The sequence below is a fragment of the Arachis hypogaea genome, chromosome 2, assembly GCF_003086295.3.
Source record: "Arachis hypogaea cultivar Tifrunner chromosome 2, arahy.Tifrunner.gnm2.J5K5, whole genome shotgun sequence".
Taxonomy (NCBI): domain Eukaryota; kingdom Viridiplantae; phylum Streptophyta; class Magnoliopsida; order Fabales; family Fabaceae; genus Arachis; species Arachis hypogaea.
The window spans coordinates 41,775,255-41,795,947 of NC_092037.1; the positions used below are offsets into that span (position 1 = coordinate 41,775,255).

General features: G+C 36.3%; 1 protein-coding gene across 2 annotated transcripts; it reads right to left on the reverse strand.

The window, feature by feature from the left end:
- Positions 1-10,498: 10,498 nt before the first annotated feature.
- LOC112743528 (uncharacterized) lies at positions 10,499-12,150 on the reverse strand. Of its 2 annotated transcripts, XM_072211315.1 has the most exons (3): positions 12,041-12,150; positions 11,498-11,773; positions 10,499-10,685 (listed from the first exon to the last, which is right to left on the reverse strand). In XM_072211315.1, exons 1-3 carry the CDS (start codon positions 12,107-12,109, stop codon positions 10,596-10,598), a joined length of 435 nt encoding a protein of 144 aa, XP_072067416.1. In that variant the 5' UTR covers positions 12,110-12,150; the 3' UTR covers positions 10,499-10,595. The 2 variants fall into 2 exon arrangements, with proteins under 2 accessions (XP_072067416.1, XP_025648559.2); XM_025792774.3 differs by lacking the exon at positions 10,499-10,685 and having other exon boundaries at positions 11,283-11,773.
- Between the last annotated feature and the right edge of the window lie 8,543 nt (positions 12,151-20,693).

Below are 20,693 nucleotides of genomic sequence, written 5' to 3' on the forward strand. Positions count from 1 at the left end.
TTGCCCCCTTCAATGGATCATAACGTGAGTTAAGAGATCCAGTTAAGGTGATTCTTGTTGTCTTGGAAAGCTGACATTCGAAACTTTCTAACGATGTATAATAGTCTATAGTGGGGCATGAAATTGAAGCTCAAATCATGGTCATCTTTAAGCCCCAAGAACAAGAGCAAAGGCTTGAACCTCTAGGGAGCAGAAGAGCATGTTGCCAACTTGCAAATCAAGTTAGCAACGCCCTCACCAAGTCTCAGCCCAAGGGGAATTAACACACACGTTGCCAACTTGCAAAATACAAAGGCGTGTGTGTCAATAACGTGCTCAATGGGCCAGAATTGCTAAGGCATGTGTACAAGCTCTCTGTTTTCATGAAGGTGCTACAACTCCATTCCGGAGCTGATCAATCCAACAAGAACAAAGCCCATTTGCTAACCCAACAAGAATGCTTGAGGGCCTCTCAAAGAGCTAGAAGACTAGTATAAATAAAAAGGAACTTTGTACTTTGAGGGGGAATTTTTTACACTACAATTTTCACTTTTACTTTTTACTGCATTTTTTGGGAGAATACTGATGAACTATTTTGTTTTCTTGTAGCTTTGAATTTCAGTTTTTAGAATTCCTCTTCTTCATTCTTCTCTACACTTAGTTTAATTTTGATTCTTGCAATTGTAGTTGTAATTGGAGCCATGATTCACTAAACCCCAACTTCACTAGGGGGAGGAGCTCTGTTTGTTCAAATGAATTGATAGCTTTTCTTTTCTTCTCAATTCAAGTGGTTTTTCCAAGAGGAAACTCTTGCACTTCACAGATCCAATTACTACCGAGAGGGGGATTGGATCTATTTAAATTTTGTGATGAACTTGAGAAAGGAGTCATAAAATTCAGTGTAGAGTTCATCCTTTCATAATCCTCTTGATTGTTATACTTTGGGTTGGTATGTGAGATGTAACCACCCTTGGTTGAGATCCTGAGAGTTGTGTGGCATGAAGGATTAGCTATTGAGCTTCATCTCTTCTCATGAACAATTAGATTACGACAGTGGCAATTGATTGTGTTGAGAGAAATTGAGCCACTAAGAGATTAGGACTCAATTATTCACAATCCGCCATGGATCTATTCCTATTATTGAGGAGGAATTGATAATCATCAATTCATGAGAATTTACACCTCCGCTCCCTAGTGATCTTTTCCATCAATTCTCATTTCTATTGCTCTTTAGTTATTTTGAGTACCCACTACCCAATTCCCTTTTATCTTCCAACAATTTAACATTCTTGCCATTTGATGACAAGTCATCATATACCCATTTTTCAAGCTAATTTTACTTGTTTTATTAGTCTTTATGCACTTTCTGACATCCTAAGTAAGTGATTTGGAATGAAAATGCATAACTTCTTTAAATCAAACAACCACCATTAAATTGATGCTAACTCATGAGGTTTAAGCTAAATTTAATTGATTTTTAATTGATTTATAAGCCTTGTGAATTTAGTGATACTTTGAGTGGTTGTTTTGATTATTTAAAGGTGAAGAAAAGAAGAAAAGAGGAAGTGTGGCTTAAGAAAGTGTGGCCAAAGAGAGAAGAAGTGTGGCGCATAGAAGGAGGAAGCAAACATTGCCCTCCACAAGGGCACATTGCCCTCTAGGAGGGCAACATAAGGAAACAAGCTTTGAGAGGCAACACTGCCCTGCCCTCAACAAGGGCGGAGCACAAATTGGTGCCATGGATCAAGGAGAGCAAAAACTCTGCCCTGCCCTCCTCAAGAACAATATCGGCCTCATCAAAGGAATAAATTCAAAGAAAAAGCTCACCAATGCTTGCCACAAGGATCGAACACGGCACCATGAGGAAGCAATGAACTAGGCCTTACTTTGGTGCCAAGAAAACCAAGGAAAAAAGTAGCGTGTGCATTAACCGAGTTTCGAATGCGGAGCTTCACTTTTGGAAACACTGCCCTGCCCTCCGCGGGGGCAGGGCAGCATTTTGTGGTGCACAGCCAGCGCACCAGATTGGCGCACCAAGGAGTCTCGGCAGCAACAGCACGCACGCACGGGCAGAATCTGGCACACCAAAAATTTCTGCCCTGCCCTCCACAAGGGCAGAGCAGCATCCTACAGTACCAACACGCACCACACGCACGCACGAGCACCAACACGCACCATTTTCTGCCCTGCCCTCCACAAGGGCAGGGCAGCCTCCTGGAAGCAACCTTTCTTGGGCTGAAAATTGGATTAAAAATCTAATTTAATTCATTTCTTCACCAAATCAAAAGCCCATCCAAATCCCAAGATCCAAGAATAGAAAGTGTATAAATAGGAAATAGTTTGATGTAATTGGAAAACTTTTCTTTTGAGCTTTTGAATCTTTACTTTTATTTTTGAACTTTTGAACTTTCTCTAGGAGACTTCACTAAATTTCAGAGAATTGGGGAGGAGAATTGATCTCTCTTCTTCCTCGTTCTTGCTTGAGCGTTTTTACTTTTCTTGTTTGAGTTTTGAGTGTGAAGAATTGAGGAAATTCTGTCTCAATCTCCATTCAAAATCTCTTTAATTCCTCTTCTGCCTATTTGAGTTCAATCTGATTTCCTTTACTGCTTCTTTTTTAATTTCTTGTCAATTGCTTTGTGAACTTGGATCTGGGAAGGGAATTGAGATCTAGACTCTGCTATCTAGTCTCTAAAGCCCTGAGATCTCATTTTCCTTTTTGGTTCTTCTGTGAACCCCTGCTGCAATTTAATTTCCATTTCTGTTTGAGATCTAGTTACTTCCAATTCATCTTCTGCTTTATTAATTGTTGCAATTTAATTTCCCTTGCTGAAATTCTGAATTCCCAATCCTCAATTCCCTTTTTCCATTCAAGCAATTTACATTTCTTGCATTTTAAGTTACTGCAATTTACATTTCTTGCACTTTAAGTTTCATTCATTTAATTTCTTGTTCTTTAAGATTCAGCATCTTTTACTTTCCTGCTCTTTAATTTACTGCAATTCTCCCCTCTCCCTTTACATTCCAAGAAATTTAGTTTCTGCTAATGCTAAACCACTCAACCAATACTTGATTCGCTTGACTAAATCAACCATTAAACTAAAATTGCTCAATCCTTTAATCCCTGTGGGATCGACCTCACTCCCGTGAGTTTTATTACTTGATGCGACCCGGTACACTTGCCGGTGAGTTTTGTGTTGGATCGTTTTCCACACATCAATTTTTGGCGCCATTGCCGGGGATTGAAATAGATTGACAATGATTAAGTGAAGTGGAGATCTAGATTAAGCACTTTTTCTTTTCTGTTTCTTTAATTTTTGACTAACCCACTAACTGTTTGAAAATTTGCCTCTATCAACTCGCTAACTATTTGAGAGTTTGTCTCAACTAACTGCACGTAATTCTCAAGAGTGCTGCTGTTTGTTCCTCCTGATTGTTTGCATGCCACAGAAAAATAGGGAAGTCAGAAGAAAGGCTATCATTGGAAAAGAAGTCTCTGCAGATGAAGAATAGCATGACATGAAGTCACCACTCATTACACTAATCAAGAACAATTGTTCTTACGACGGAAATCCATTGGAGGATCCTCAACAGCACATATCCACTTTTCTGAAGACGTGTAGTGCTGTCAAAACTGATGGTCTAGATCATGACACTTATAAGATCTTGTTATTCCCTTTCTCATTAAGGGGTGAAGCTGCACAATGGCTTGAAGCTTTTCCCCAAGGAAGTATCACTAGTTGGGATGATTTGGTCACCAAATTTCTGGCCAAATTCTCCCCACCCCAACAGATCATCAAGCTGGAAGAGGGGGAATGTCCATTCACACAAGGAGAAGAAGATCCACTCTTCAAGGCATGGGAAAGATACAAGAAAGCAACTGATAAAGTGGGCTTTCGAGCTTTCTATAAAGGATTAACCCCAGAAACAAGAAAAGCAGTGGACTACTTCTCAGACGGCCTACTCAAAGCAACAACAACTGCCCAAGGAATTGCAAATTTCAATGACCAAGGAGTCAACAACCAACACTCATATGAGAAACCACAAAATGCAATCTCAGAAAAAGAAGTAAAGAATTTTGAATGAGTGAATGCATGCGTGAACCTGAACAAACAAATGCACCATCAAACACAGCAACACATGGAGATGAGAGATAGAAAAGTTGATTGCCTGCAGTCTACTGCAGTGAATGCCCAATTTCCACCATGGAGGCCCCATTCTTATCTGAGAATGAGGGAGTCTCAACAACAAGAACAAGGAAGTTTCAACCAGGGCAAATCCATGACCACAAACAACCAACATCACTCACCCACTAATACCAATCAGAGCCAATACTCACAACACAAACACTTCCAGACTCATTCCAACTGGAGAAGGACCGAATATCAAAATCACAAACCAAGGGACTTCAATCATAACAACCCCAACTTCGCAAACCAACAAAAACACCATTATAGTAACAACAACCACTACATGCCACCACAACACCCACCCTTCCAACCTTTAACATCCCACAACCAACCAATCTCACAAGAATCTCAGAGGATCACGAACTTGGAGATCTTAATGGAGAGAATGATGAAACACCAAGAGAAGATAACAAAGAACCAAGAGATTTCAATCAGAAGAATTGAGGGGCAGATAGCCCAACTGGTGAAGCACTTTGCAGAAATGGGTGAAAAGAGGGTAAATACTCTCTCCAGAGCCACTGAAGACAAACCAACTAACAACGAAGATGCTGCAAGGAAGGAAGGATGGAAAAGGATCATAGAGGAAAGTAAGAAAACCTTGGACAAGGAAAGTACCAGCCGAGAAAAACACAACAAGGAATTCTTACAAGGAGAGACAGAGGATAGAATTAAAGAAAAGTAGAAAATCCCCACTGGGAAATTTTCACTAGGGGATAGAGTAATGATAAACAGTCAAACCATGAAGGTGTCCCCACAGCTGTCTGATCACTACATTGTGACTAGGATCCTTCCACAGGAATTCATAGAGGTCATCAAAGAGGAAACCGGAAGGAAGTTCACAGTAAAGAGAGACAAGCTAAGACACTGTGGTTTTCAATCTTCATGATCAGCAGATGGAGGATGTCAAGCTAGTGACAATAAAAGAGCACTTGTTGGGAGGCAACCCAACCTGAGGTAGTTTTCTTTTCATAGCTTTTTCAATAAAAATGTTGAATAATTGGTATGAATTGCAAGGATCTAAGTTTGGTGTTGCACATCAAAACAATTTAAGGGAGAATGAAAGAGTCTAAGTTTGGTGTTCCACCAAAAATCTCATTTAAAAACACATTCTCACCTCTTGCATGATGCTAGCTCTAAGCAATCAAACAAATTATCCAACTATTTAACGGCTTTCTAGCTTTAATTTCATTAACCTTTAGCAAGGACACAAGGTTTCACATATGATTAACTTGTTGCATAAGAGGCAGTGGCAAGCAATTAAGTTTGGTGTCCCCAACACCTAAATAAATCCAAGAGTCACACTCAATTTATGCATACTAACCATGTAATTAAGGGCTTGAGATGCAGGACATGAGTCAACAATTGAAGATATTATGCATCTTAACTCAAAGAAAACACAACAGAAGGAAGAATCAAAGGGCTGCAACTTCAAAGGTTGTATCTAAACTTAATCCTTGCTGCTGTGAATTGTTTTGAACATGGGAACCATTATGTATCCTGCTAAAGTGTTTATCTATTTGCAAGTGAAGTTGTTTGATCAAGTATGTTAATCTGCATTTTGCTTGTCATCCATTACCTAGCTGAATTTTGTTTTGTTTCCCATATGCTTAAATAAAAGAAAATTGTTTGAATTGGAAAGCAAATATCCAATGTTGCATAAGTAGAATGGAAGTTAATGGTGGTATATGTGTCTGATTAAATGCCTAACTCATGAAATAATTGCTTCATAGTATCATTTTCATTAAAGTGTGAGCTAGCTTGCTGTTATAAAGGTTCTTATCAATAAAGAAAAAGCCCTTGAGAACAAAAATAAAATAGAAAAAAAAGGAAGAAGAAAAAGCCAATGTGGTAAGAAAAACAAAGAATAAAGGCTGGACACCAATAGCTTGGACCCTAGGACACATGCCTGTGGTGTTCTTGTACTAGGATATGCTTGGATAAGTAAATTCTGAGGGGTATTTTGAAACCCGGTCACTTAGATCAACTGATTTGGGATGGCCAATTGAAAGTCCACAATAAAGAGCAACCTAGATACAGAACATTTAGTTATCCAAAGAGATGCTGGGCATCAATGATCCTAGGAGAGTGAGCCATGTGTATGTAGTGAAAGATGTTGAGTAAAAATAAAGCCAAAGGCTACTACTGCAACATTAGACACCAAGCCTCCAAAAGAATAATAAGCTTGTTAAGCAACATGAGAAAAGAAAAGTTAGCAAGGGAGTAATTAAAGAGTAAACTTTATAACAGCAAGATTAGTAAGCCTTTGAAGAAAGGTCTATATTATGTAACAGCAAACAATAACTTGGGTTGTCATTGTCTGCATAAAAACTCCATAAATCAATGTTCTGCTACATGCCTAATAAGGATATAATTGCTCTCCTTGTTCATTTCATTTTCTCTTAGTTTTGATGCTTGCTTGGGGACAAGCAAGATTTAAGTTTGGTGTTGTGATGACAAGTCATCATATACCCATTTTTTAAGCTAATTTTACTTGTTTTATTAGTCTTTATGCACTTTCTTGCATCCTAAGTAAGTGATTTGGAATGAAAATGCATAACTTCTTTAAATCAAACAACCACCATTAAATTGATGCTAACTCATGAGGTTTAAGCTAAATTTAATTGATTTTTAATTGATTTATAAGCCTTGTGAATTTAGTGATACTTTGAGTGGTTGTTTTGATTATTTAAAGGTGAAGAAAAGAAGAAAAGAGGAAGCGTGGCTTAAGAAAGCGTGGCCTAAGAGAGAAGAAGTGTGGCGCATAGAAGGAGGAAGTAAACATTTCCCTCCACAAGGGCACACTGCCCTCTAGGAGGGCAACATAAGGAAACAAGCTTTGAGAGGCAACACTGCCCTGCCCTCAACAAGGGCGGAGCACAAATTGGTGCCATGGATCAATAAGAGCAAAAACTCTGCCCTGCCCTCCTCAAGAGCAATATCGGGCTCATCAAAGGAATAAATTCAAAGAAAAAGCTCACCAATGCTTGCCACAAGGATCGAACACGGCACCATGAGGAAGCAAGGAACTAGGCCTTACTTTGGTGCCAAGAAAACCAAGGAAAAAAGTAGCGTGTGCATTAACCGAGTTTTGAACGCGGAGCTTCACTTTTGGAAACACTACCCTGCCCTCCGCGGGGGCAGGGCAGCATTTTGTGGTGCACAGCCAGCGCACCAGATTGGCGCACCAAGGAGTCTCGGCAGCAACAGTACGCACGCACGGGCAGAATCTGGCGCACCAAAAATTTCTGCCCTGCCCTCCACAAGGGCAGGGTGGCATCCTGCAGCACCAACACGCACCACACGCACGCACGAGCACCAATACGCACCATTTTCTGCCCTGCCCTCCACAAGGGCAGGGCAGCCTCCTGGAAGCAACTTTTCTTGGGCTGAAAATTGGATTAAAAATCCAATTTAATTCATTTCTTCACCAAATCAAAAGCCCATCCAAATTCCAAGATCCAAGAATAGAAAGTGTATAAATAGGAAATAGTTTGATGTAATTGGAAAACTTTTCTTTTGAGCTTTTGAATCTTTACTTTTATTTTTGAACTTTTGAACTTTCTCTGGGAGACTTCACTAAATTTCAGAGAATTGGGGAGGAGAATTGATCTCTCTTCTTCCTCGTTCTTGCTTGAGCATTTTTACTTTTCTTGTTTGAGTTTTGGGTGTGAAGAATTGAGGAAATTCTATCTCAATCTCCATTCAAAATCTCTTTAATTCCTCTTCTGCCTATTTGAGTTCAATCTGATTTCCTTTACTGCTTCTTCTTTAATTTCTTGTCAATTGCTTTGTGAACTTGGATCTGGGAAGGGAATTGAGATCTAGACTCTGCTATCTAGTCTCTAAAGCCCTGAGATCTCATTTTCCTTTTTGGTTCTTCTGTGAACTCCTGCTGCAATTTAATTTCCATTTCTGTTTGAGATCTAGTTACTTCCAATTCATCTTCTGCTTTATTAATTGTTGCAATTTAATTTCCCTTGCTGAAATTCTGAATTCCCAATCCTCAATTCCTTTTTTCCATTCAAGCAATTTACATTTCTTGCATTTTAAGTTACTGCAATTTACATTTCTTGCACTTTAAGTTTCAGTCATTTAATTTCTTGTTCTTTAAGATTCAGCATCTTTTACTTTCCTGCTCTTTAATTTACTGCAATTCTCCCCTCTCCCTTTACATTCCAAGCAATTTAGTTTCTGCTAATGCTAAACCACTCAACCAATACTTGATTCGCTTGACTAAATCAACCACTAAACTAAAATTGCTCAATCCTTCAATCCCTGTGGGATCGACCTCACTCCTGTGAGTTTTATTACTTGATGCGACCCGGTACACTTGCCGGTGAGTTTTGTGTTGGATCGTTTTCCACACATCACCATTTACATTCTGCTCTCAATTACTTGCAATTTACTTTTCTGCTCTTTACAATTCTACACTCTTACTTTCTTGCAATTTAGTCTTGACGTCATTTAAGGTTCTTGCAATTTAAGTTTCCATTATTTAATCTTGTGCGAGTGAACAAAAGTATGAAAACTGGTACCTGTGCGTACGCACACTTTTAAAAATCTCTTTGGGCGTGCACGCGCACACTCCTATGCGTACGCACAGGCCTAGTTTCTCTAACTTAAACTTTTCTTTCAACCATTTCACCTTCCTAACAAGCTTGTAAGCTTCTGTGACACCATTTTACGACTCTTGGGCTTATTCTTGGGAATTGAATCATGGGAAGGTCCTTTAGAAGCTTTAGTTGGTTTTTCTTTGAAAGTTAGAAAATGGAGGTTTAGGTTTTTGGTGTATTGAGGATGAGTTAGTTGAGAGAGAAGGAATAGTGGTGCATATGGTGATTGTTGATAATGAATTGGGGAACTGATGAACTATTGAGTTGGAATAAAAAATATGAATTGAGGAAGGTTGAGATGAGTCGAGGACTCGAAAAGAAATTATGATCTTGATGAATCTTGAGAATTGATAACTGATAGTGATTTGGGATGAGAAATGGTAATGCATGGTGATAATTTGATGATGAGAAAATGATTGGATTATATGAGAGTGTGTGGGGCCTATATCTCCGGCGTAGCAAATTGTCCTGCTGCATGACTAGTTGTTGTTAAGAGTGTGCAGAGCCTATATCTTCGGCGTGGTAGATGTTTCTGTCGCATGACTTGTTGAATGTTGAGAGTGTGCGGGGCCTATATCCCCGGCGTGGCAGATTGTTCTGCTACATGATTTGTTGTTGTTATTTCCTTCTCTACTCCATGAAGTTTGCGGGGCCTATATCCCTTGCGTAGCAGAAGAGCTGATGCATGAGTGTGCAGGGCACTATATCCCTGGCGTGGCAGAAAAATCTATATCCGGAAGGATGTGTCGGGTTGGCATTTACGGAACGACAAGTGATATCACGAGCCAATAGGATAGACATTCATCATATGCATCTCTTATGTGCTTGTTTGCTTTGATTACTTGGGTGTGCCTAATTGTATAATATGCCTATTTGCTTCCTGAATTACTTGATATATATGAATACTACCTATGTTTTATTTGCTTGCATTATCTGTAATTGTCTGGTGCGGAGGAAGTTAGGTAGGCAGTGGCAATGGGATCACACGGAGGGTTGGTTGGTGAAAGCTGTGGGACAACGGTGACTAGTCTTAGTTAGAAATCCTTTAAGTTTAGAAAGCCCTGTTTACCGTTTACGGTTTGAGTTATTTATTTATTGATGTTAAGCTTGAATATCTGTTTGGTATGAAGTTCTAGGATTGACTTCGGTGTCCCGGAGCCTTACATCTTACATTATTAGGCACTATTACCATACTGAGAACCTCTGGTTCTCATTCCATGCTTTGTTGTGTTTTTTTCAGATGCATGTCGTAATTCACCTCGGTGAACACTACAAGACTTTTGTTTATTTGTGGCAGTTTTTTTTTCTTATTTGTGGAGGTTTATAACCTCCACCAATTGGTTTGTGGGGGTTTCTAAAACCCCCAAAATTTGAGGTGCCACAAGGACTTTTGTGGGGGTTTTTAAAAACCTCCACAATCTATTCAGTGGGGGTTTTGTATGTGTTTAGTGCGGGTTTTATATTAAACTTTTGTGGCAATTTTAAATCACTTTTGTGGCAATTTAAAACCCCCACAAATTAATTTTCAATTTAACAAAAATTAACTATTTTGTGAGATTTTCAAACCCCCATAAATCCTGTAATTAATTATTTATTTTTAATTTCAAATCATTCATTAATCTCATCTTATTTATATACTCTCAAATTAAAAATTTATTTTTTAATATCAAAATTTAAAAACTAAATCTTTTATAACACAATTCTTCAATATAAGACATAATTGCATATGGTATTGTTTTACACAACTATTACTGTTTTTCTTAAAAAAGTAAAAATATTCAATATTTCAATATCATCTAATTACAAAAAAATCTCAAGTATTTGTCCTCGGATGTCCGTTGCTATCACCAACTGATCTTCTAGCATCAAAGGGAGTAGTAGGCTCACTTTCAGCATCATTAGCCTATATGTAAACATAAGATGTTATTAGTAATTTTAGTAAAGTTAAGCATCAAAATAATTCGATATAAAATCCTTACAACTCAATTTTAAAGAGCATCTAAACCTAGTGTAAGAAAACAGAAAACTGCAGCTGTACAATTGAAGAGGCAGAAACATGCGGATATGCTTAGTTGCTTACTACAAAATGATATCATTATCCTAAAACAGGATCAGAGACAACTTGCACTAATTTATGACCAAATTGATATAATTAAGTAATTGCCTAATAAATAATTATTACAAAATGTATTGGTGTTCATGGGTTCAGCCGAATTCAGTAAAATATGGTTATCTTTTTGTGAGGCTGATTTGTTTTGGGAAAATGAATGATATATGACTATAGCTTCTTATTGCAAAACGCAGCAGCAGAATAGTTTCCCATGTTTAATGGACAACAACCACTAACAGAAAGCAAGAATATTGTGATGTCCTTGTTCTTAACTATTCTCAGCCTAATTTTTGGCATCTAGAGTCGTGCGTTACCACTAATAATGAAACAAGTTGGTAAAATAATGTAACAACTTTAACATAACACTCCCTTTTCTATAATTAGAATTGATGATATGAACATATTCAATTTCAATAATTAGACTCCACTATTAATGAGTATTACTCCATCTAAACTTATATTCCTAACAAATGAATTTATTATAAAGTTACCTCGCGGGCAGAAAAGAAGCCAACAAGTGCTTCGGGAATTCCTCCTTCCTTCATCATTAGATATGCTTTCATCATATCAAATGATTGCTGCAACTTAGACTCTAGACTAATGACCTTTTGCTGTGAATTATGTAAGTCAAACTCCAAATTATTGATCTTTTCCTGTAAAATTGCAGCAGTAGTAGGCGAAGAAGATACAGCTGAATTAGTGGAGATGGTCATCCCATTAAGCCGGCTTCTCACATTCCTAAAGGTATTTGTAGGCGCTGCTCCCATGCCCATACAACGAACTCTCCCAGAGTGTTCAGGCCACAAAACTTTACCAACAGCATCATTAGGGGACACCTCAAATTGTGTATTTGACTGTGTCATATTCAGCTCAATTTGTTCCTATTTAAAAGTAGTAAATAGAAACTATTCAATTTAAAAGTAGCAACACATGTAATCAATGGCATTGCAGATTATGATTATTCTAATGTTCCTAGACCATTATCACAACTAAAAATTTAAAATGAAAAGTGCTTGCAAGTGAAGTGAACCACTTTCCTATAATCATTATATATCTCAATCCACAAGCAACTACACTCAAATCCCATTTTCACATGATCACATACAAATAAAATAAGATAAGATAGCAAAGGTTTACAAAACACTTACCACTATAGTTAATGCCTTGTTATTTACAAAAGACCCATCCTTCCTCTTATGTGTTTCAATGTACATCATTCCTCTACTAGGCTTCTTTCCCGTTTCCAAGTACTAAAAAAGAAGGAATAAAGAGTTAAACAATTAACATATATAATGCAAGTAAAATCACACATGTACCAAGTGTGTGTATATATACCATCTCATGTCACCTCCGAGAGTTGGATTTAGATCCACAAGTGTGAGGAATGGTTTGTTTGCTTCGATTTTCCTTATTTTTCATGCAAAGCTCCTAAAAATAAATATAATAACTTCAATTAATAATTTTTTTTAATTAAAGTACAACAATAACTAAATGAATTGTTTAGTGTCTTACAACTGTAGACGGTTTTAGTCGATAATTGACAAAGCAAGCCCATTGATCTCTTGGAACATCATCAGGCACATTGTTCACCAATGCTTCTCTTCTCATGGTTGGATCATAGAACTCATTCTACAATCTTTGCCTATATGTTGCCCACTTCTTTGCAATACTTTGAATGTAGGCAATCTTTTCTGTGCTTGTAAAATGGAAGTGGGGCTTCAAACAAACAAACAAATAATTAATTAATTAATTAATTAATTAATTACTTGAACTAATAGAAGTTTCAAATAAAATGGATTTTACCTTTATCATTGTATCAAAGCACTCATCCTTGAAAGACTTAGGCATGCCACCATTTTCTTGTCCTGACCACTTTTCAAAGCTAATTGGAAAGATACGTGCATTAGTTGCTAACATACCACAATAGCCAGCAAGTAAACCTTGTGCTTTGCCATATGCCGCACCCTCTTCGTCAACCTCTACAATTACACGATCTCCTCTAGGTAAGTTGCAAACATCCTTGACTTTGATCTTAGCCTTCTTCTTCACATTTGTAGAGTCTTAAGAAAAATAAAAATGATTTAAATGATAACAATGTATAATATTTGTTACAAATAGAAGCAGTGATTGGAAAAAGACATTAGAACCATGGGGTATGGGAGAAATTAATACAGGAAACAAGTAGTTAAAAAAATAAATAAACTAAAAGAACAGTGTTATAATAATCTAGCTAGTAAGTGACTCTTCAAGTTCACCGAAGCATATATACATGCTGCTACAATGATGCTACAATCCCATTGTTTTCCATAATATATAAATATCAAATAATGGCCAAAAGAAAAAATAAAATAAAATAAAAAAAGACATCATCATAATCTGAGGCGTGAGTGAGTGGTAAGTGAAATTTTTTGGTGAAATTGGGAGGTTTACATCTCAAAAAGAGGCAGTTATCATCATTTACCATTTTAAGTTATGAGAATTTTTTAAAGTTTTTCTACCTATTAAAATTAATATTGTGAATCAGTTGCCTCTACACTAGTTATGCAATATAAATTAATACCAATTATCTCCACATTCCAAGCAGATGAAGACTTTGAGTTAGAACAACGTGTGGCTCCATCAGATGAAATGGAATTTGCAACGACTTGAGAAGGAGCTTGAGAAGGAGCCTCACTAGCCTCTACACTAGTGGTATCTTCAGATGCTTCTGGTGCTGGAGGTTGAAGTGAACGAGAAGCATTGTTGTTTTCCCTCTCATCTACAAACTTCAATGGATTTTTTGTGTGTTTTCCCCTTGGCATGACTGCATATTAACAAACACAAAACTGTTAAGCACACAAAAGATAATTAGACATTATACTAACTTGTTACGAGAGACATAAAAATCATGAGTCTCCATTGATTCTTACTCATTTCTTAACTTGTTACAAAAAATTGTTATTAAGTTACAAGTTTTTTATGAATAAAGTTACAAAATTGACAAATGTTACAAATTCTCTATCAGAATTGAGAATAGTAAAAGATCCTCTACATTTTAAGTTTGAGCATAAGTATAAATCAACATATAAGAATTGTGACAGCAAAGCAGCTACACAACCTGCTCAAAATTTATATATCAAGCAGATAATATTCACATTTAATTCACAAAAATGCATGTCAATATCCAATATTAAAATACTCTTATACCTTTATGAATAAGACTAGTCTGTTATTACACAAGCATGACAGTAAAGTCAGCAAAAATAATCAAGTGCTTCATTATAGTTAGAACAATTAACTCCCTTTATTTACTAATTATTAAGCATCAGGTCTTTAAGTTAATATAGATCCATACAAAAGAACAAGTCATGCAAATAGATAAATAGACATAGACAAGTACAAGATTATTTATTATCCCTTCATTACTAAAGAATGCACAAGATAAATCCTTTCCATAATTCCTGGACATTCAAGTAGAGATCTTTTTTAGCACTATAGAAAATATGTTCATGGACTTGAAAAAACAAATTTCACACGACAAGTAGAGATCAAAAGATAGTTATATAATTAGATAGAGATATCTATATAGATTAAAGGTGACAAGTAAATATGTTAGAAACTTTAAAGTTTTGAACTTAATATGTTAAACGATTCATTTTATTACATTAATTGACAAGAAATTAATTAGATAGTAACTTACATCAAGTCTATGATCCTATTATTGAGGTTGAGAAGAATCCTGTGAATAACAAAGTAGTCGTCTCAGTTTCAAGGCAGATAAAACAAGTGACAGAATCCAATTAAAGTAGCTGATATAAAAATATAATTTTTTAAAAACTTAATTAAGAATTTCTATGCTATTCAGCATCAATCAAATGATGATGTCCATATTGAGTGGGAAACATAATCCAGTTGGGACATGACATATAAACCAAAAATAAGGAACAAAAGAGCTTGAAATAAAAAGCTGTTTTTGTTGAAGCAATTTTCAACTTTAACTCAATTGAAATGAATCATAATAAATCAGTATCACTGAACTCTTTAGCAAAACTAATTACTACAAGACATGAAAGGAAAAAACACATCAAAAGGCAGCTTCAAACCTTATAAAGGAAAATATATGAATAATGGAAATTGAAAAGCAACTAGACATTTAGCTCTTGCACTTTAATTAGTATTTGCAAGTTCTTTTACGGGAAAAAAAATCATTACTATTTGGTAAAATATATTCAGGGAATTTCTCTTATACTCTGCTTTGTATAAATTAAAAGAGATTCAGTTTAATTTTTTTATCCTTTCAAGATTATATATGTTAATATATATTTGAAGCTAAGTGATTTATTGAATATTCACTTTGTGATGGATTCTATTAGGCAAGAAGAGAAGTTAGGTTGTAATGGCTTCTCCAAACATTAACAACAATAATGCTTTAGAAGGAGAAACAAAACCTAAGATTCAGGAAATATTGATTAACATTCCAGAAACATTTTGAACTATTGGTTTTTGATGAATGTCGCATTTACAAGGTTCCTTCTCATCTATTCAAGTTGAATGAGGAAGCTTACAGACCAAAGTTCATCTCAATAGGCCCTTTTCACAGCAAAGATTCAAAACTGAGACAAGAGAATCAGAAACAAAGGTACTTCCATGCTTTCTATAAGCGACTAAATAACTCACAGGCTTCAACTTTGAAGAGATACAGAACAATATATCTTGAACATGAAAGGAAAACTATAAGAGACTCTTATTCAGAGCTTGTTAATAGAGAAGAGATATCAACAAATTAATAGCGAAGAAGAAGTACCTGCGGAAGCTCGAAGGAGAAATATGGAGGGAGAGAAGGTTGCGTCAAAGAAGTTTGGAACCGAACAGATCTGAAAATGCGTTAACAGAGGAGGTGACTCGATCCAGAAATGTTCTACCACGGCAACGGCGGCAGCAACAACAATGGCAGTGGTGACAGAAACGGTGGCAGCAACAACGGCAGTGGAAACTCCACTGTGGCAGCAATAACCGTATAGAAGAACAGATCTGAAAATGCGTTGATAGAAGAGGTGGCTCGAGAAGCTCTCTACCACAATGGACACGGCATGGTGACGGTGACGGTGACGGTGGCGGAAAGGCAGCAGAAATGACGGCAAAAATGGCGGTGGAAGGGTTTTCTCCCACCTAACTCACTCTCACGTAGTAGCTAACTCAGTCTCATTTTGAAAAATTGGGAAATTAGGTTTTGTTTCAAAACTTAATTTTAATTAATTATTAGTGGAGGTTTTTTAAATTGTCATAAATAAAATGTATTGTGGAGGTTTTTAAAAACCTTCATTAAAATACTCCCACAAACAAATATTAATCTTGTAGTGGAAATTGCAGACATGGTGATAGAGCGGAGTATGGCTCTTTCCTCGTATGTTTCTGTTTTACTATTGTCGTAGTATTCTCTCACCTTTTGTATATTTATCCATATGGCCTTAGAGGATTACTTGAGCAATAAGTTGTATAAACTGTTTTAATTCTAAAACTCTGTATGTCTTTATAAACTAGTCGACTTAAACTCCGTAAGCTGCGGCTAGTTCCCTATGATTATTATACTCTTATATCTATATATATTTTATTTTTTTCTATCTATACCTTCTGTCTCGGCCGTTAGTTTCGTGTGAACTTTTCGCTCTTTTGTAATTCTGTTTTGAGCTTAATCCTTCATTGGGCTTCTAGAATATATTATTTCCTTCTATATATATGATGGGTGAAAATTAGATTCCACACAAACTCACCGGCAAGTATACTGGGTCGCATTAAGTAGTAAAACTCACATGAGTGAGGTTGATCCCACGAGGATTGATGGATCAAGCAACTTTTGTTAGGTGATAAATTTAGTTAAGCTAAGAGTGGTGAATTGAATGATATTGAACTAACAGAATGTAAATTGCAGGAAATAAAAAAATGCAGAATGTAAAGTGCATCAAATGTAAAGGGACTGGGTGCTGGGAAATTAAATAGAACAAAAATAACAGAGAGAAACATTCATTAGGGACTGGAGATATCATAATCCACAATGAATCAAATGGGTCTCAACTCATTTCTCAATCATATGAGTAGATCTATGGCAGATTGAAATTGATTGGATCCCAATTCCTTGACAATCCAATCTCTCTAATCACAATCAATCTTGCCAATTCCTTGATCTAATTGTCATGAGAAGAGGTTAAGTACATGTCTCTCATCCATAAGCTCACTAACTCTTAGGATCTCAATTCCTCCCGAATGGTGTTGATCAAAAGAGTAGTGAAGGATAGAGCCTTAGTTCTAATGCTCATAATTCCCCTTCCGAGGCTCACACAAGCATTCACAGATTTAATCCCCCTTCCGGAGTGAATGAATCATCAATCAAAATAGATGATATCCAATAGCTATTCAATTGAATTGAGAAGAAGAAGAAATTCACTAAATCATATGAATTATAACAGAGCTCCTCCCTCTAATGATTGGGGTTCAATGGATCATAGCTTTAAGAACATTAGCATAAAATATAAATTGCAGGAAAGTAAATCAAGCTCAATAGAAACAGCAATAGAAAAGTGGTAGAAAGAAAAGTTACAGAAGAGAATTGCAGAATTGAAATTGCATAAGCTAAATTTGAATTCAATACTAAAATGTAAAAGTGCAGAAAAATAAAAGTGTTTACAAGAGCCTTCTATTGTACTCCTACTCCTACTCCTACTTTTACTACTACTCCTATTGTATTCCGGCGCTCTCTAACTAACTGTCTTCCCTAATGAAACTGATGCCTTTATATAGGCTTTTCTAAATGATAAATGAAATTGAAATTGAAAACAAATTACAAATAAAATGAAATTCCTATTCTAATTGTTTCTTGTGCCTTTGAGTGGTGTCAATGGGCTCTGCTTGCTTTGAAGTTTTAATGGGCTTGGAATCTGATTAATTGGAGCAGAAATTCACTTCTAGGAAAGTGTAGCATTCATTTGGAGAACGGAGCGTTCGGGCACCCACGCGTATGCGTGCTATACACTTGCACATCCCTTGTGTTTTGGCTCATTGACGCGTACGCATCACCCACGCGTACGCATCCCTTGTAGCATTCATTAAACGAACGCTACCCATGCGTACGCGTCATATACGCGTACGCATGGATTACAAAAATGCCATTTCCACACTGATGCTCCATGCACGCGTTTGCGCAATCCATCACCATTGCCACATCTACGCATACGTGCCATGCACGCGTACGCGTCGATGGTTGAACTTCAAATCCAAACTTCGCACTTTGTCGCAGGCATTCTTTGGTAACGAACGTAGCATTCTTGCTAAATGAATGCTGATCCCCCATCCACGCGTACACGTGACTTTTGTGTACGCGTGGATTGCAAAATTGTCATTTGCGCGTGCACGTCCTGTATGCTTGCGCGTCACTAGAGAGCGTGGCGTTCTATATTTAAATGCAGCGTTACTCTACACTGCCCTTCTTTCTCTCCATTTTTCACCTAAAATCAACCAAATATACAATTAAAGCCTTGGCAAAATCATCAAATCTTGCATCACTCATATTATCAACTAAATCTTGCAAGAAATCTAATGAAAATGCATAAAATCACCAATGTTCGATTGAATCAAGACAAGCATGAAATTCTCACTCAAATCACTTACTTATTGCCTAAAAATGCATGAAAACCAAGTAAAAAATAATGAAAAAGACTTGTAAAACTTACCTAAGATGACTTGTCATCAATATATATATATATATATATATATATATATATATATATAAGCTTTAGGATTGTCGTAACCTCTGATTAACATTTGTTTTACGGCTAGAGATAGGGCTTAGGGTAATTATGGTGTTACATGAATCATATAAGTGCATAATATATCAAACAATGGACATAAAGAATAAAAAAAAATCAAATATTACAATCCTAAAAAGAGAATAATATACACAAGATTGAAAATAGTGGTTATATAATGTAACCACACAATTAAGCTCAAAACTCACATGCTTATGTGTTCTTAGCTCAAATACATGTTCCACAATATTTTTTTTCAAGCAAGTTTCAATCAAAAGTTCCAACTCAAATCAATTAGGATATCAATGCCCTATTAAGAATGTTTTTCTTGGAAAATTTTATTATTTTAACTAAGCTTATTATATATGTGCAAAGAAATGCAATAAACTAAGAAAAATACAATTGAAGCTCTAAAATATATACAAACTAAGAAAAAATAAAATATGAAAATGTTTGGGAATAGAATTTGTCATCCATGATTGCCGATCGGTGACGACCTCCCCACACTTAAAAGTTGCACCGTCTGCGGTGCATTCAATGGTGAGCAAGGGGGTATGGCGACTACGGATTGCCACCTTCAGGTGGTGGATCAATCGGCTGCTTAGTGTGCTTCTTCCCGCTTCCTTTATTGCTTATGATGACTGGTGTGAGTTGAGAATTGCACCGGTTTGAATTTTTTTCCACTTAAAATAATAACTTCCGTTGCAAGTATAGACCAAACCGGCAACCAACTCCCAATCAACAAAAGTTTAGTTTTTCAAATACAAAATATAAACCGAGAGTAATGAAACTTCGGGTCGTTCTCCCTCGGAATGCAATTGAAATGTCACACTTTCAGTTGTGAGGAAAAGGGATTTTGAAACTAAGTAACAAAAAATTAAAGGAACTAAGAAATAAAAGAACTAATAAATGATAAAAAAAGAAACAAGATCAAAATTTGGTGAAAATGCTATGTATGCATAAAAGAGCCTTGACTTGGGAATGAGGATTCAAGGAATTCTATCATCGTCATAACCACAACTATGCAACTATGATGAGTCAATCTCACTTCCTCTACACCTAACATCGAGGAGTAAGTCAAGCAAGCATAATTGACCTTTATCCATAAGTCCTAGCTAACTTACCAAATTAATTGGTAAAAAGCTAGCGTCAATGGAAATAAGAGTCAACTAACTACCTAAGAATTGCCACTAAATGTCAAGCATTATGACTCTAGTATCCTAGGAACTCAAATCCCAAGCCAAGGTGTGAAAATCTACTCAAAATTATCAAGTGGCATTTTCACGAACACCTTGTGGGCATAAAAGCAAAACATGAGAAATTACAAAGGAAAATAGAAAACTATAACCAACTATTTACAATATCAATAATAAACATCCAAACAAGCAACTATAAATCATAAAATACTAAATTCATCAATCAAAGCTTCAAGAAACTAAAATTGGAAATATTAACAAAGTAACTTGAACCATAAGACAATAAAAGTAAAAGTGATGTAATTGAAGAGATATTAAAGGGTACTTACAAAAGAGTTGATCAACCCAAGATGAAAACTTGAAACTATAAAATGCTATAATGAAAATCGAAAATGAAATAAAACCATAAGAGAGCATTCTAACTACACTATTCCTACTCCTAAATTATGTTGTTAAATTGATCTAAGTGAGCTCCCTTTGATATGTGGTGAAATCCCCTTCATATAGCCTTGAAATCCAGCTTCAGCACACTCAAAACTGGTCCAAAAGGACCCCAAAATTGCGAGCCGCGTGCTTTATTAATAAAGTCACGCACAGGGACCTATGCGTACGCACAGATGTATGTGTACACACAATTTGCTGATTTTCACTCGTGCATTTGCACAGAAGGTTGTGCGTACGCACACATGCTGAATTCTTTCTTCATGTGTTCTCCCTTTGTACATGCTTCCTTCCATCTTTGCCTATCTATTATTGTCTCTATGACCTGAAATCACTCAACAAATATATCACGTCATCGCATAGAATAAAAGTGGAATTAAATTTCT

Bases quoted from the DNA above. Each gene is read 5' to 3' on its own strand.
- LOC112743528 (XM_025792774.3), bottom strand. From the start codon at position 12,109: ATGATGTACATTGAAACACATAAGAGGAAGGATGGGTCTTTTGTAAAT. The intron at 11,774-12,040 runs GTAAGTGTTTTG...ACTTTTAAATAG, and splicing joins ACAAGGCATTAACTATAGTG to GAACAAATTGAGCTGAATAT.